We start from the raw sequence: 16,948 nt of genomic DNA, 5'->3' as shown, positions 1-16,948 counted from the left end.
CTACCATGCGACCACCAGATCTTCGTCGCTCGAAGTAAATTCACTATCAAACAGCGCGGACACCCGACGAGTCTTAAGTCTTTCGTGTTGATTACTTCAAGTAGCGTATTTCAGAGTGAAGCGAACAATGGTGGAAGAGTCTCACGCCCTCATCATTGGGAGAGCTTTGGGGTATAAGTTTCTCGATTCCCTTTTTACGTCGGTTTTCTTTCTCCATTGAGCGTTTATGGGGGAAAGTGAAGCCTGGGTTCACTTGGGGTGGAACGGGCAGGTGGTGGTGGTGGGACAAGGTGGGGGACCCGGACGAAAGTGGAATACGGGCTGACACGGGCAGTTTTTGTGGTTCGCTAACCTGGAAATATTTCATCCCTGGATAGGCAGGCGCGCGGCACGTTTCGAGGGGTACAAACGTACGTGGCCAGTCGTCCAAATTTACGCCCTTCTACTTTTTAGATACTGGCCTTTTTTTTTACCCCTATACTGATTTTTCTCCGCGTATCCTGGGGCTTGTTCTATATATATATAAAGACGCAATTGGGAATAAGCTGGCTGGCAATAAGCCTAAATGTAAGCCATACGCCTACTTCCGAACCACCGAGGGAATGTTGTTGTACGGGCGAGAGGAATTCCTCTATTTTGTCTGGGTTTACCTGTAGTCATATGCAAATATGAAATTAATAACGAGTAATCGAAGAAACGTGTCAATATCCCTTCGATTTTTTCAATCCATCTTTTCGAGAACGTTTTGCCCTCGTGCACTTGATTTCTCTCTCTCTCTCTCTCTCTCTCTCTCTCTCTCTTCTCTTTTCTCTCTTCTCTCTTCTTAGACTCTTACTTTTATTTGTTAACGGTCGAACTAGAAATGCTGGAAACAAGAACGACCCCTCGCCTTTTAAGAGCTTTTTCGAGTGAGTGAGGGGGGAGGGGGGATGCCAAGAAGGAGAGGAGATTCTAGGAAATAAAAAATAGTTTATTTGAACTAGTAAAGCGCCCCCGCCCGACCTTACTTTCATTGGGTTAACTGGCTCTGTTTCATTGCGTAGAGAACCTTCGGGGTTAGGGGTCTCTCTTAAACCTGGGAATGTATCGAACGTAAACGTCATAAATATTTGTAGAGACATAAAACGTCAAGCTCTTATACGTTTTTTTCCTATATTTGGAAGGTTTTCAAAATGTTTTATTTGTAATAGTCTTAAATATCTAATAAGCGGAATGCTTTATAAATGGACTCAGTTTCGTGTCCAGCTTTATTGAAGCCTCGTTCCTTAGACCGTCAAACCAACCCTGAACTCCGATCTAATAAGATAGTTCCAGCGAGAGACCGCTCACGTCATTCTAATTTGAGAATTTAAGACTTATTTCCAAGTATTCGCTTTTACTCCACTGCCTGGCAAGACCAAAATTATCGCGAAACTGTCTGCGAACTAAGAGTAGTATAGAACCACCGAGCATTTTCATCAAAGGAGTATCAAGTATTTTTTGGTAGGAAGCCCTGTCGTGTTGTGAGTGTGTCTTACAGAAAAGTAATGTCAATGAGTAGGTGCCTTTAATAAAATCGCTTGTTGTGTCAAGAAAGCGGAGCTAACTTAGGCAACTTGTTGTTTATTCTCCTCCTATACACGGGTGTACCTTCCCAAAAATCAATGGAGAAACGGAGAGGAGACTGCCCCCCCCCTTTAACTTCCTTCGCCGTTTAATTAAATTGTTAATCTCGAAACAAGCGTTCGGGCTTTCGTCTCTTACTCGGACAGTATACAATATAGGCGCTTCTTAACATTCCTACGTGAAATGACAAACTAACGGCTTAGAATTTCAGAGATTTCCGGATTTCCAGCCTCCTATCCTAAGTTTATTGTACATTGTTTGTCCCCGTAAGTGACGCGTCTGAGATCAAGGCCCCCCCTCCCTCAGATTATGCTAAACACTATACACTCTCTTGTCCGTCTTCGATACGTATCGTTGGCGTTTCTGCAGTTTAAACTAGTCAGTATCATTCTCTTCGAAGACCTTAAATGATAAACTTACGCTATAGGCTTGGATGGCGCGTATTCTCTTTTCTCCCATTCCGCTTCCGACCAAGTTTCGACTTTCCGTAATCAAATTACGATTCGCCCAGCTTCTAACATTCTCCCTTCATTTCCAGCCGACTCTGTATTTGCGGGAGCTCTCTCTTTCTCGCGACTCCCAAAACCTGGGGTTTCTTATTTTTAGTCATAGAAGTTGGGCTCTCTAGTTTTTCTTCGTTAAAACTTGGGTTGGGAAGTAATTTTATTTATCGTTCGTTCGTTCTCCTTTTATCCCTTTCTTCTTTTTTTTTTATTCGGAACAATGGCCGCCGTACTTCCATTTCCTGTTGTAGCGAAAAGAGAGTACGCTCCCGACTTTTCTGGGAGGAAACGAGCTTGCTTAAGGGTGTGCGCGAGCGTAACTTCTTTCTCCATCTTGAAAGCTTGGTCCAATAATTCTATTCCTTCGCTAATGTCGACGCGTCCAATCCAATCTAGGATTGCCACGGGCTAATTTCGAGACTTAAATTGAATTCAAATTTGATTAAATTTAACGCCGAGCTAAGTAAAATTAAAGACGGTACTTCCTCTTTCGAATTTCTTTTACTTCGAGCTATGGTCATTCGATTCGGGCTCAAAGTAGCCTCGAGTCACGTGAAATGTATACCTGGCGCGTGCCAGTTCGAGCGACTAGATTCCATTTTCGCTGATCACGTGTCACTAGATCAGGAGACTAGAGGGAGCGGGGGGGGCGGGGCAAAGTTACGCTTTGTCTTAAATGTCGAGTGAAACGTGACGGGAACCTCTTATTCCTTTTCTATTTTTCGCTCCTTGCACCGAAATAACGGAAATGAAGCTTTGGCGTTCGTGCACTCGCCGAACGGAATAAGAAGCTAAAGAGAAAAGATGCTATCGTATTTTCCTTCTATTTATATACGTCTACTCTTTCATCGTGAAACTTTTTATAACCCCGACGTGTGTCTATTCCGTGTCTGGGGGATGGGGGGAAGAGGAAATGTCCTTCCTTTTTACGTAATAGACCCGTCTACTGGTTGTTGTTAAGACACGCGCAGTTGGATAATGTAGATCATTTCCAAAACTTGGGGCGAAACATTTTCGGTATCGTATTAATACACCGACTTAAATCAAGCTAGGCTGGGCGAAATGTGAAAATTAGTCCGATGGATTGGCTAGGCATTGAAAGCCCGGTGGTGATCCGGTAAAGCCCGTATAAATCTTCGCCTAAGAAAGAAAGAAAGAGAAGAAAGAAAAAATAAAAATAAGCATCGACCCATACTCTATCGTTGCCTACTGAATTGTTTACCAAACATTAAGCTATCTTTCCTTTCCTCTCCTTTCCTTTTGGCCGAGTCTTTGGGGTTTTCTTTTCAGAGAGAGACTCGTAGAGAAGGGCGCTTACGCCAGATAAAAAATGATAGCGCGGTAGCCTCGGCCCATTCTTTTTTTCTTACGTAAGTCTCGCGGCTCGGGCTCTATGGTATCTCGACAAAAAGCCCTTATTAAGCCGGCGCGTATCTGCCTCCCCCCGTAATGTTTAAAAGAACATAACTCACCGCGACGGACCCCGGCCTCTTTTTACACCTACCGTGACGTTAGTCGCGCACCCATCGCTTCGCAGACCCCCATTTTTCTACGATCATTCTTCTAACGGACTCGAATCTACCCAGTTCTTTAAGTGACAAAATTGCGACGCTAACTTTGAGGTACGATTCCAGCTTGTAAGATAAATAGTCTTACGACGTGGTAAGACGCCAGAAGAGACAATCCACCGTTAGGTCTATCGGTTTTCGGACTGGCGATAGCGTGAGAAGGTAGCCACGCTCGAAACTTGGAAAGAGACGCGTAAGGATGAAGGAAAGCGGTGAGAAACTGGAAGACTAGAAAGAAAAGGTTATGTTTTATTAATGTTCCAATGATGGGTTGGGTGTGCTCGCTCAATGTGGGAAGGACGCTTCGAAAAGCCTTCGGCCCCAACTTGGACGAGGTCAAAATGACGTAACTCTCTCTTATTCACGTTTAGGCCATTGTTAGTTTATAAATTTTTTTGGTGTGGAGACTTTTTCAGTGTTGGAGTATCTGCGAAATATTTTGCGTAAATGAAATATTGAATTATAAAAATAAGCCTTTGTATAGCCAATTCGATTCTGGTTTCGCGAGCATCGAGGACCCAGGATATTTAGGGATAATCTGCAGAAAAGGTGATGATTATTTCCCTAACTCTAACCGGAAATCTCAATCTCTGCTCGGTCGTTATCGAGGAAAAACGTTACTTTAGAAGTTAGGATATTATCATCCTGAAGAGTAAGAAGGCGCTTACGACTCTACTCCCGGAAAAGAGCTAGTGTGTAGCTGGGTGAGGTATATCCTGATAGTCCTTGTGGCCCTCGCGCGCCCTTATAAGCGCGCCAGTAGAATACGGTTCGGAAAGAAAAAGCTGCACGGGTCGTTTCGCATCATCCATCTTGGCGTCGTCTTTTGACGTCACGTTCGATCCCTCTGCCAAGAAATTGATGCGCCGCCTTGCCTTTCGCGTTTCTATACAGTTATAATGGAGGCTAAGCTATAAAGTCGACGAAAACTTTGCTACCCAAAAGTTTTCCACTCTTCTTTTCCCATCGGTGACTTCTCATCTCTTTTCTATCGAGAGTCCCGGTCACACGGAACGGTTAGGCCCAAAAGACACCCGAGGGTAAAGATCATCCACTAAGGTGAACCGGCGATGATTCAGTCAAAAGAGTGGCGACAGTTTGTACCAGGGGCTTCGATGAACCAAACCGTACAGGAACATTGTGTCAGAGCTTAGTGAAACTTTGGAGAAGGGTTCGACCCATTGATGTTGTTAGAATATTTCTAGGCAAACATCGACTTACGAACTTCTATCTTGGCTGGTCGATTCATTTGGGCTACGCGAATGAAAGGGGTGTTTCGTAATAACAGTGTCAGAGGTGGGTGGGGTCCAAGCGTTGCCTCTCTCATCTTAAATTTTTTTTCCGCGGCCACGATCTCTTTATTAACTTGGCAACGTAAAGGTATTATCCCCTCTGTATACCGGTACCATCCTTATGGGTGGCAGCCAAAAACGGTCCTTTTCCCGACCTTTACTCAACTAGGCTCACGTCCGTAGCCGATATTTGATTTATCGTTTCGTCTATTCTTTTTGAGCCGCGCGCTTATTTTTACGGCGGCGTTGAGTTATGCCTTTTAACTGTCCTCGGCGTTGCGTCTGATATCTCTCTGGCCGCTTTTGTTGTGGCGGGTATTTTCACCGGGAAAATTCCTATTGTTGCGTATTTCCCCGATGCCACGCGATGGATTAGATACATAAATCATTAAATTCGTTTCGATGAAATTCTTGGGAAAAATATCTTTCTCGATGGTATGATAAAAATATTTTTTTCCCGGAAACTCGCCGTGCTCTGTTTTGGAACTGTCCAAGTTTTATAAAGTGTAGAAAATGAATCGATCCTTATACCGAGCCGTACATTGACCCCCTTGCCCCTTTGGCTTGGTCCGGGTTCGAACAATTAAATATATAATGGAATAGACGCGTCAATTGAACTAATGAGAAAGACGCCATGCTATGAAATTCGTTTATTTCCGGTTCCGCGTCATTCGGACGAGTTGGTTTAATGATATTTGGGTCAACGATGTTTTTTTTTTTGGTTAAGAATGTCATTTGTAGGTTCGAGTCAAACTCGCTTTACCTAACTAATCATTCAACCATGGGCAATCTTCTATGACGCGACCTTTCTTAATCTACGTAACTTTTGGGAAAGTTCATAGGTGAAGACCCTGAAGTTTGTGTCAAAGTAGCGGCGTAACTTGGCGTAACTGCGAACGAGGCGCCCCCCCTTTGCGTCAGAAGCGGCATGCGCGAGAGCGAACCGGACACGCTCGAATGGCTATGATAAGTTTTCTATAGAATCCTTAAGCGCCTATGCCGGCCGGAATAGTCTTTTATTTCTTCCTCCCTCGTCTCCCTCTTCTCTTTTCCTTTGGTCGAGTCCATCGGAGACTTTATTGGCCATACATCAGATCGTTACCTGACTAAAGCGATTTTTGGCCAAAGAAGGCGAACGGGCTGAAGGAATGATTATGGCTAGAGAGGAGCGCGTCTTATCGGTCAGCTGCCACGCCGAAGATTGGGGAGGGCGAGAGAGGAGGGAGAGAGAGACGAAAAGACTTACGGTTTCTTCTACGCGACCGCTTTTAATACTCTTCAGTCGAGAGCATTTGTTTTAATATCGACTAGCTTCGTATATATATTCCCCCCTTATGGGCTCTCACCGCGGCTGTGCGTAGTTGCGTAACTCATCTAGGGCGGCTTATCTACTGGGATTAGGTCTGGGGATTTTGCGGAATATACTACAGGGATACGCCTTTAGTTAATAGAAGCTTTACCACACTGCGCTCGCTGCTTTTGAATTTGATACATTTTCGGTTCCCTCAAGGTTACGGGCTAAGATTAGCTAAGGTTTTTTTTTTATTTTGGCAAGCGCGGTAAAGGTTATAGGTGATCGAGTCACGGTTTAATATTGAGAAGTCATCAATGTATTCGGTATATTCCTACATATCCCAGGTTGGACACACTCTAGTTTCATCTACTACTGGTATTATTAAAATATTCTCCTTTCAAACAAAGAATCGGGTACATTTATTCAACAAGACTTTGAGTTTTCTCTTATATTTTATTGTCTAACTATATTCGAGGTTCTCAAAGGGCTAGAATTCCTCGCTAGTAATCTTAATTTTCGTCTCCGCTAATGCCCGCTAAAGCCTCGTAGAAGTTAAACGACTTGTTCTGTCCTTAAACACAATGACCTGTTAAATAGTAAATTAACTGGCGCAAATTCTCTCTCCTTCTCTCTCTCCCTCTCTCTCTGGCAGTTTTAGCTATAGGTTTAGTGGCACGGCGGCGGCCGGGCCTTGGTACATCATTTAGCAATTTAAATCAAATTTACAACAATTTAGACACGTCGTTTGAACGCCCTCTTAAATCAGTCTCTTTAATAGTTCCCTTTAGGCCACCGTGCAAATCTTTTGTTTCAAACAAGGTCTTGTAGCGCGTCACAGGGGGGGGGGCGAGAGTGAACTTCTGAAACTGAGAGAGAGAGAGAGAGAGAGAGAGAGAGAGAGAGAGAGAGAATGAAACAAAAGAGAGGCTCCTTTTAAAGGTTATGCCTTTAATTTTCCGGGGCTCCAACGTACCGACACTTCAGAAACACTCTTTCTACGAGATTTAAAGGGATAGTCAACCATATTTTTATATCGACAGAAACGTACTATCAAAACACGCCAAACTATTCCGTACGAAATGATTGTAAATTAAATATACCTTTTCTAACAATAATTTCTATATGGGTATCGCATTCGCATCTTCCCTTTAAGCGCACCAGTTTAACAAAAGAAAACTTTTACAGTTCTTTTTTTTTTTATTAAAAAAAGTAGTCTTCCCTTTTGTTTTTCTTTAATCATGCGCGCTAGTGGCGGTTTTTTTTCCGTCGACGGATTTTTACCTAATTTCCTGTTATGCCCTGAATGGCCTTTATCATTAGCATAGGACCACGCGACTCCTGGCGCTTTAAAAAATAAAATAAAAATCGAATTTGGAAAGTAGCTCGCCGAACTCGGGCCCCGAAGCCAAATGAAAAGGCCTGGTGAGGTTTTCGACGACTCGAGAGAGAGAGAGAGAGAGAGAGACAATGGACTTCCTGTCGGGTTACTCATTAACTAAAGGACACGAGCTACATTTTTAATAAAATTCCCCTCCCCCCGTTGTAATATAATTCGAAAAGTTTCCCTAGATTCAGAGTATGTACATACGTACGTACCTCCTTCCCGTTTTTAACTTGTCATTTCAATCTTTAGAAATTAGTTTAGTAAGAATGAATTAAAATAATCTCGTTGGAATAGATACGATTTAAAAGCGTACAAATCCAATAACTGACAAAATTTCTTTTCTATATACTTCTTATTAACACGTTGGAAACGTTAATAAGCGTACATTTTTTTTTCACGCCATGTCTAGACTGTGAAATATAATGAAAAGTCGTTTTAATGAAGCCCGTTAGAATTCTTAATCGCTTTCGTCTGTATAATTAAATGAAATAACTTTTGGGGAAAGTCCGGTCCTTATCGTATTGATTAGTTGGAATTTTACAATCCACACGCGATTCGTCTCATTAATATAGTGTCAGAGAAAAACAAGGCGCAAATTAAATTTACTACGTCGCTTTAAAAATGGCCTCTTAATTGCGCCTTCAACTTCATTAGACCCTTTTTTGTCTCAATTTACTTCGACTCTCGAATTGACAATGGCTCGATCGCGTTCCCATTCCTTTAGGCTTAATTCCCCCCCCCCCTTATTGGGTCGAAGGTCAAGGACACTCTGGGCTCGCGCGCGCGCCACCGACTTTTGTCTAATCCGGCGATTTCGTAAAGAGGGGAGTTAGGGGGGAGGGGGCGGGGCGTGCCTTTCTCTGGGAGCGGAAATCAAAGATTATTCATTCTCATTTATTCGAATCTTGATCGTTAATTATGAAAGGGACTTTTCTTTTTCTTTCTCGGTCGCTTTCTTTGACAATTTATTTAATGGGGAGGTATAGAGGAGATATATAGCCAAGCATCCGGTAAGAGGAGTGAATTTAATCTTTTCTCTCGCGAATATTGTTTACGAGTAGTTACGATTCCTTAACATCATTCTATAGAATGTAATTAATCATTTCTTTACTCATAGGAGAATTTTATAAATTCATTCATTCAAATAGATATTTATTTCTTATTCTTAATGTGGCGCTCGTAGCTCTCTAAAAGGTTAGGAGACCATTCTCGGATCATTGACTCTTATTGTCTCAATTGCTCTTAGCTTTGATCTAGAAAAATCTTTCTTTCGTTCCCCAAGTGTTGGGCCTCTTAACGCTCAAGGGCCCCTGAAGAAATTGCCAGCACCCTCGTGAATGTTCGTTTGAAGATTGTTATACCACGAAAATAAGCCAAAATTGTTCAATAAAACCAAATTGGCCCGAGTTATTAGAATTAAGAAATCTGTTAGAGATAAAGAGAGTCCAACCATGGCGTGCGAATTAAGCCTTGCTTTCTAATTTTTTCTGTTAATTTTTATCTCTAATCTTCCCATGTTTTTGTTCGCCCTATTGTTTAGGGAATTAACGTGAGCTAGCTTATTGTTGGGAAAATTTTTAGTATTTTATCGGTTGATCTCGGTTTTGCAACTTTTATTACAAGGTGGCCCACCCTTCCCTTCCTTCTTCTTCGCCGTTTTTTTTATCCAATTTATTCCTCCGTTTTACGCTTAATTAATTCCGAGCCTTATCTGAAAATTGCTTGTTATCTCTAGCCGAGAATGAGCGATACATTGTCAAACATTAAATTTTGTTTGCCTAATTTAACGTAACTCCATCATAGCGTATTTTCTCCTTTAGAAAAATAAAATTTCCTCTTAGTTTATTTTTAGGTTGTAAAATTAACGAGTGAATAATTATTTATTAGCCTGTTTTTCTTCGTAAAGATTTAAGGCTAAATTAATGTTTGTCCTAGAAACTAAATAATTAATAAAAAATAATTAGTCGTCAATCGTTAAAATGATGGCGTTTCAATAGACCTTTATGGTGATATTCTTTTTTGAAAGTACTTAGTCTAAACTTTCTCAACTAACTAATCCAATAATATAGCTAATTATCCAGTCGTCTTTTTTTAATCGAATTGAAACATTTAAAAGAAACTTTGTTTCGGTGATTACCCGAGGGTCCTCGAATAAATCACGAATCTACATTCATTCCGGTTACATAAATTCGTAGGAAGGCTTATAATATATTCCACAGCGTGGATAGAGAGAGGGAGAGAGACGCTTGGGCGGCTTGGAAAGCCATTTTTAAAGCTAGGAAACGAGACGTGATCGCGGCGGAATTTTCCCTTAATTAGCTCTTCTAATTAAGTTCGTTCTGACGTACGTTACGTTTTCGAGGCGGCCCACGAAACTTCTCTTCGATATATCACGCGGTAATGACCCGAATCCTGTCTGTTTTCTCTTTGTATTTTTAGACTTAGACAATCGAAATAGACTTAAACTTCGTTCGTATGTATATATTTGTAGCTTTTCGGGCCATATCGACGCACGCTTCCGCTAATTAATATTAAAGGAGGTTTTTACCTTCCAAAGGGATTTGCCCGAAAAGGGAAAGCGAAATGGCACGCGGTATAGACCGAAATAACCCGACTTATTGGCCATTCTTTATAACTCTCACCATATTTATTTCGCCATGAATATCCACGGTGGAAGCCCTAAGCCTCGTACCATTATCTTTAATCCTTAATACTTACAACCTTAATAACGGGTATAGTTCTAAAACCCAACGGGAATAATAAAAGATATATATTCAAAAAATGGGGGGGGGATCTTAAATCTTTAAAGGTTTTATTATTCCTTTTGATCTATAAGCAGCCATTATGACCAAGGACTGAAGAAGTACTTGGGCGGGTTTTTGCGAGGGGGTAGACGCTTTGGATCTCTGTGTACACCTGAGTTCAAAAGAGTTCAGCTTTGACAGTGCATTGAGTTCAAATCCTTCGGAACTCAGAGTTCAGCTTTGACAGTACATTGAGTTCAAGTCATATTGTACACCTGAGTTCTCAAGTGTCTTCCCCCTCGGGTTTTTGCTCTATTCTCCGCGCTTAAAATATATGCGGTAAAAAGTAACGCTCGCGTGGAATGAAAGCTACGAATATCAATATTTAAGAAAGAGCTGGGAGTAATCTTGGGTTCACCCTTTATGATGGATGGTGGTGTTCCAGAGCGCAGCCTCCCTGGTATTCAGAGGGAGGCCAAGAAGGAGGGAGGCTCTCGACAATAGGGAAGCGTCAGATATGTTTATAAGCGTTCACGTACGGCTCATTTTCCAAGATGGAAAGCGCCCGTTTTAAAATATTGAAGAAAACGGCGTGCACCAGGGGGGGGGGGGCTTTTTTTTTCTTTAATAGAGTACTAACATATTCTTCGGGGCATCTGTCCAAGCGCTTTCAATCTTCTGTCGTTCTTTTGAACCCATCTACTAGGCTAACTTCTCTACTGGAATGAAAAAAAAAAAATAAATAAAACCAATCTTATCCGCGTAGTGTCCTTACGTAAGGTTTAATCGTCTGTGGAGTCGGGACGTAGTTTACCCAGGTTTTTTCCTCCTCTCTTTTCTCTACTCACCTCCTTATTATACCATAGAAGCTATTGAGCTTTCGGGGTTCATGGAGGGTCTTCGTTATCCGAGTATAACTTTCGCTCGAGGCTTCGTCGATCATATTTTTGAAAGGTCCCGCTTTTTCAGGCGGACCCTGTTAAATTGCTAACCCCCAACGCCCCCAGTTTGTGGGGGCTATCCTATTTGCCAGTTCCCTCCGAAGTTGTAAGTTCCGTCAGATTTCTAATTAAAAATTACAATATAACGCCTTTCAAAATGTAGCGAAATTCGAATGCAGTTTTGCCGCGCGTAAATTGTCTAAAAGCCGCCGCATCCTCTTTTTGAGAGTTCGTATATTTGGCGTTTCCGCCTCATTTTTCGTTTTGATTGTTGTAAACGATTGTACTATTATTCGGCTGCCGGTTCATCCAATAAGATTATCCATTCATTAGCGTCGTTCGTAAAGTTTTCCATCTTGGTTCGCTTACGTAAGCGGCGGCGGATAGTGTAACGCGCGAATCGTAACGATAATTAGGTAATTAACCGAGGCTATCTTCGTTCCTGAGAGATTATTTGTAATATAAGTTATTGTTCGGAAGCTAAGCTAACTGCGCCACCGGGCCACTGTGCTGCATATCGTTTCGAGAGATAAGCGCGCGGAATTTGCGAGAAGCGCCAGCCTGGCTTTTCCTATTAATTAGACTGGGACTACAGCGATGAACCACATTCGAAATCGGGCGAGCCCGGTTTCCGCGATGGGGTTATAGGTTAGAGCCCCGATTTTACCATATTCGCCCCTATTATTCAGAGTGCACGCCTCGGGAAAAGCGCCAACCTTCCCTTGAATTTCCTAGCTCGGAAGCGGCGGCAAGGCCTGCCCGATAGCTTAAAACCTTTTAATTGCCAGATTAAATACTTTAGTCTTACGGAATATTCCCCATTTTAGTTCCCGGTCGAGTCTCTATCTAGAATCGAGCCGTAATGAAATTACTATCTAGGCCCTATAAACCGTGCGCTTGGTATGACGGAAAATATCCCGCTTTCTAATATTATACACGCTAAACGCGAAATTTTAAGATCAGCCTCTTTTAAAACTTTTGCAAAATTGGCTTTAATTTTCGCAGTGGCTTAATTTTGAAATTGGCCAGGGGACTCGGGCGCGGTTATAAAATTATCGAAGAATGTTCAAGAATGCTCTTTTGTTTACCACGCGCGCGTGCAGTTTCGTAACTTCTGAAATGATGGAATTTGATTACGGCAGCATCCTTGTTTTTATTTAATATAGTATCTATCTAGTACCATTCCGAGACTCGTCTCTGAAAACGGGAAATAAATTATATCCAGGTTCATTAGTACAATTATTAAATATCGGAATATAAGAATGCAAAACTCTTGGCGTTTCCGCAATAAATTCGATAGGTTTATGAAAAACGTTCTAGTTTGCTTCGCTTTGAGGGAAAACCATCTTGCAGGGGACTTCGAACCAATGTATTTTCTACGAGCCCCTGTAGAAATGTTTTTCCCTCAATGCTATTATAAGCATTCTTACCAACATCCATCGGGCTTATTTTCTATAGAAAGTAATTTTATCATACGAATAGCGTAACGTTGAATCTGGCTGCGGGGATAAGAATCTTTGAAACAAAGCTAGAAAATTCGGTATAAACAGTAGGCCTACGTTGTTTCGATTCATTTTGAGTATTTGAGCTGGGCGTGACTCGGCGTACAAACTTGGAAATCGTCGAATGCGAGTCTCAGTATAATGGAAGTTCCCGCTCCCCCAAATTTAAGTATATTTCTTCTTCCGCTTTTTTCTCGCAACTAGAACTGGGGAGGTCTTTTTTTTCTTCCTCTTTTGCCAATATAAACTGGGTGGTGATTCGGAGCTAGGCCCGAGAAAAAGATTTTCGCTTGTCGTATAAAGTCAGTCAGTGGAGGAGTCAAACCGAAAAAGAGTTAAACTTTGCGCCAACAATTTAAAAAAGATTGTTTTCTAGAAAGGAAAGCCCCCGACTTCGGAAAAAAGGAGTCTTAAATTGTCTAAAAAGAAGGCTGCCTAGCCCGGCCGTGTCTCTCCTACGTAACCTTATACGCCTACGATAAAGCTACTATCCCAAGCCCCACAACCCCAACACCATCCGCCCTATTTCCACCTTTTTTTCTTCTTATTCTCGGTTGACTTTTAGCTTGAGCCCGTAAAATCCTCTAAGACTTTATCCTATAAGTAAAGCTAGTCAAAGACTTGGCCCCAAAGGTTAAACTTCCGAAACAAAAACTTTACTCTTTATAGCTAGGCGTAGGAGGAAAGATTCCTTATGAAACTTTAAGATATCATATTTTTAATCATCTCAAAAGTAACGTGGCAATCAAAAGTGTATTCGTATTTCTATTATTTTAATTTTAAAACTCGAATTTTCTCAAGCTATAACTATAAAGTTTTTTTCGAATTTCTTTGTCAGCCGTACATCAATTTTACGAGACGCAAGTGTACAACGATTTCGTCATCAACGGCAACACGGCGGTGCTGCGTTGTCACCTGCCCAGTTTCGTTAAGGAGTACGTCAGCGTCGTCGCTTGGATCCGGGACGATGGACTGGTCATTAAAGGAGATTCCGGTAATTGTTTTGAATTACTGCGCAGGCCGAAGCCCCACGGACACCCATTATTTCGAGAGCTTCCCTCCCCGAGCCTCGATTTAATTTCGGATAAAAAGAAAAGAGAATTGAGGTCGACCGCGTTGATTTACTCGGCCTCTGATGGTTTCTGAGCTCGTTTCAAACGCGTCATTTAGGTACTGATCCAACTTTTATGTATATTTTTGTTAAATCGCTCGTAAGCCCTTGATAGTTTTGAATAACGGCGCTTTATCAAGAACTGATTCGCGTGTTAAAGAACACGGAGGTAGGAGTACTTAAATACTAGTACATTGAGCCTCCTGGTTACTGCTGGATTTTCTTTGCCTCGGCAAGCCTTATTTACGCCTAATTGAGGTCTCCCTGAGCGGTATCCGTTTGGGAGATGAACGGAAGTGGGGCTGTAGAGGCATCCTATTACTTAACCCTTCAAATTAGGATTTTCTAACAAAAATAGCCTGATACTTTTAGTGCCATTAAAAGGATAAACAAGCTCGAGCTCCTCGGCTCGACAGCCGACCTACTCTACTCGCGTTTCTTATTATAAGTGCCCGCCATACTTAATAAGCTTCGCTCCTATTATCCCGTTACACGGTTTAGTTGGGTCCTATTCGAACTTTGGTCGGCATATCGTTTGCTTTTAACGCGTAAACTAGAATATTTGCGTAGTACGAACTAGGGTTGCTGGGGTGTAGAAAAACCCAGGGCCACGGTCAGGCTTGTAAAAACTATTTAAGGGTCTTTTGAATAAAATATGTTTCATCCGTGCACTCTCACGGCTCGCCTTCCCTTCTCTGGCCGCGAAGCATCTTTTAGTAAAAAGAAGAGCTTAGGATGAATCTTTTCTACTGCTGGGGTAGGAAGAGGAGAGAGAGGGGAGCTGAGATGAAAGAGGAGCGTGGTGAAGTTCAGGAGGAGGAAGGGATTGTATAATTAAGAGGTCGCGTTACTTTTATATCTGGAGCTGTTTACGCCTCCGCTGGGAGATTCGAGACGAGAGACTTTGGTTTTTGCTGCATGCATGCATGGGCCAAACCGGCGACGTTTTCGCCTCATTTAAAGAATGATATCGTCGAGCCAACCATTTTAACTCTTAATCAAAAGTAGATTAACTCGCTTCTCAAACGCCCGTCAAATTTTTCAGAAGTTAAATCCGCCCTCAGAATTAACAAAGGCAATTAAAGTTTTTGAAAACCTCGCGTTAGCCCACTTCACTTAGTTTTTATTTTACGCGCTTGGCCAGTTGGAAGAAAGCTTGAACGTTTTCAGCCTAATTACGATTAAAGATGAAGAAAGAAACGACTGCAAAATTGTTTTTTTTTCTCTCTCTCTCGGATTTTGACAAGGGGCCATTTTTAAAATTCGGGTTTCAAATATGAAAACTTTTAGTTTGTTGTCTTTAAGCGTGTTTAACGCCTCGTTGCTTTTTTATCAATATTTGCATAAAAAGCTAGCTTCATTTAATCGAGGATTTGCTTAATGACAACTGGTAATTAGATTCTAATAAAATGATTAATTGCGCCGGAATCTTTTTACCTTTTTAAGAATTGACGTTTCAGCCTGACATGCAAACTACTTGAGTTAAATAAAATAGTTAATCTCGTACCCTATAGAAAAAAAACCATCGATTTGCTCTACTTTCGGGCGGTCGCGTTTTCATCGTTCCAATAAAGGAGGATACTTTAGGATTGTAGCGCGATGGAATGACTATTAATAAGCCTTTTCCCCCGCTCTCAATGCGCGTAATACGTAATATCGCCGGCGAATAAATAAACGGGCGCCAAAAGTTATTAGAGAAAGAGAGAGAGAGAGAGTTTAATGTAGCGTTTCGAATATGAAACGCAATTTCAATCTCTAAGTGCTGCTACGGACCAGCTCTCGCGTCTATTTTTCATATGCAATGAATATATTTAAACCCTCTTACGAATGTTTAGACGGATCTACGAGAATCCCTAAACACTAACTGAACGAGGAAATCCCCAAAAATGTAAAATCTGAATTCATTCGTGCCATTATGGATTGTTAAAATCATAGTTCGAACTCGTCTTTGCAAAATTAACTGGAACCATGCATTCGCGTTAAGAGAAATGGGAGAATTTTGAATTAAGGTTTGGCGAACCAATATTTATCTTTCAATGGTTTTAAAGTTGCGACTGCGGATGTGGAAGGGTTTTCCCTATGATTTCCTATTCCATTCCCAGACCGCGACTTACTATAAAAGGCTTTTGTTCCAGTAATAACAGAAGGAGAAGAAAAAAATTCCCCATCCCTTTTTTATGATCCGTAATAAAAAATCTTTTGCCTTTCCACCAACCAGATAAGCGTTTAATCTGTTTTGGAAAAGAGAAAGACTCTCTCTCTCTCCCGTTCTTCTCCAAAAGAAGCTGCTTCATTTAATGGCTTTTTCATGAATTCCTCCTCTTCCTCTTCTGCAATTTTATATGTACCTTTATTTTTTCAATCTTAGACGCGGTTAAATCTACGTAAGGAGTTTCATTCAAATAAGAATATTTTATTATTTTTGGCCCCATTATATCTCGCGATGATTTCTTTGGGTAGTGCAAATTCACGAGCTTTGTTTTTGAGATGTGTCCAAGAATTTTTATTGAAATACTTTGCACACGTAATCCGAATATATCTTCGTACAATTTTAGTTTTGTAGAAGTACCGTGATCTTTCGGGGTTTAAAATAAAAACCTTGATATACCTTATTCCATTTTACCCGTACCTGATAAGGTATTGCCGATATTGCTTCTACTTTTAGCTTCTTCTATTTTTATTTTGGCCGGGCCTTTTCGAATGGCTAGTTTTTAGGTTGCCAGACGCGGGCGGCGTACGGTGTCGAAAAAAGGTTCGAGGTAGATGAATGACCCAACAGCGAAATATAGAACCCCAGGGTTTAAAATTTCATTTTTTCCTACGATGCATAATTTATGAGGAGGCTACGTTTAAAATCGATATTGGAAGGCGATTCCGAAGGGTATTTCGAAAGAAAACCCTCGCCTTTAGTCGTCCAGTGACAGTTTTCTAAGCGATTCGATAAAAACGTAGCCCCCCCCCTCCGGTAGTGGATTTGAAGGATTATAATTAAGTTTGTAATAAT

General features: G+C 41.5%; 1 protein-coding gene across 2 annotated transcripts in view; it reads left to right on the top strand.

The window, feature by feature from the left end:
* Window positions 1–16,948, top strand: part of LOC149718032 (cell adhesion molecule Dscam1-like) — a 191,934-nt gene that overhangs the window by 143,789 nt on the left and 31,197 nt on the right. For both annotated transcript variants that reach the window (XM_089841839.1, XM_089841840.1), the window contains one exon: window positions 13,672–13,827. In XM_089841839.1, coding sequence (XP_089697965.1) covers window positions 13,672–13,827 — 156 coding nt within the window. The remainder of the gene's footprint in view (window positions 1–13,671; window positions 13,828–16,948) is intronic.

This window comes from Phalangium opilio, unplaced genomic scaffold (assembly GCF_054372755.1).
Source record: "Phalangium opilio isolate 3A_F unplaced genomic scaffold, DU_Popi_V2 ptg000003l_1, whole genome shotgun sequence".
NCBI classification, from domain to species: domain Eukaryota; kingdom Metazoa; phylum Arthropoda; class Arachnida; order Opiliones; family Phalangiidae; genus Phalangium; species Phalangium opilio.
Note: the sequence above shows the minus strand (reverse complement) of the source record. Positions and strands in the feature narration are given on the sequence as shown.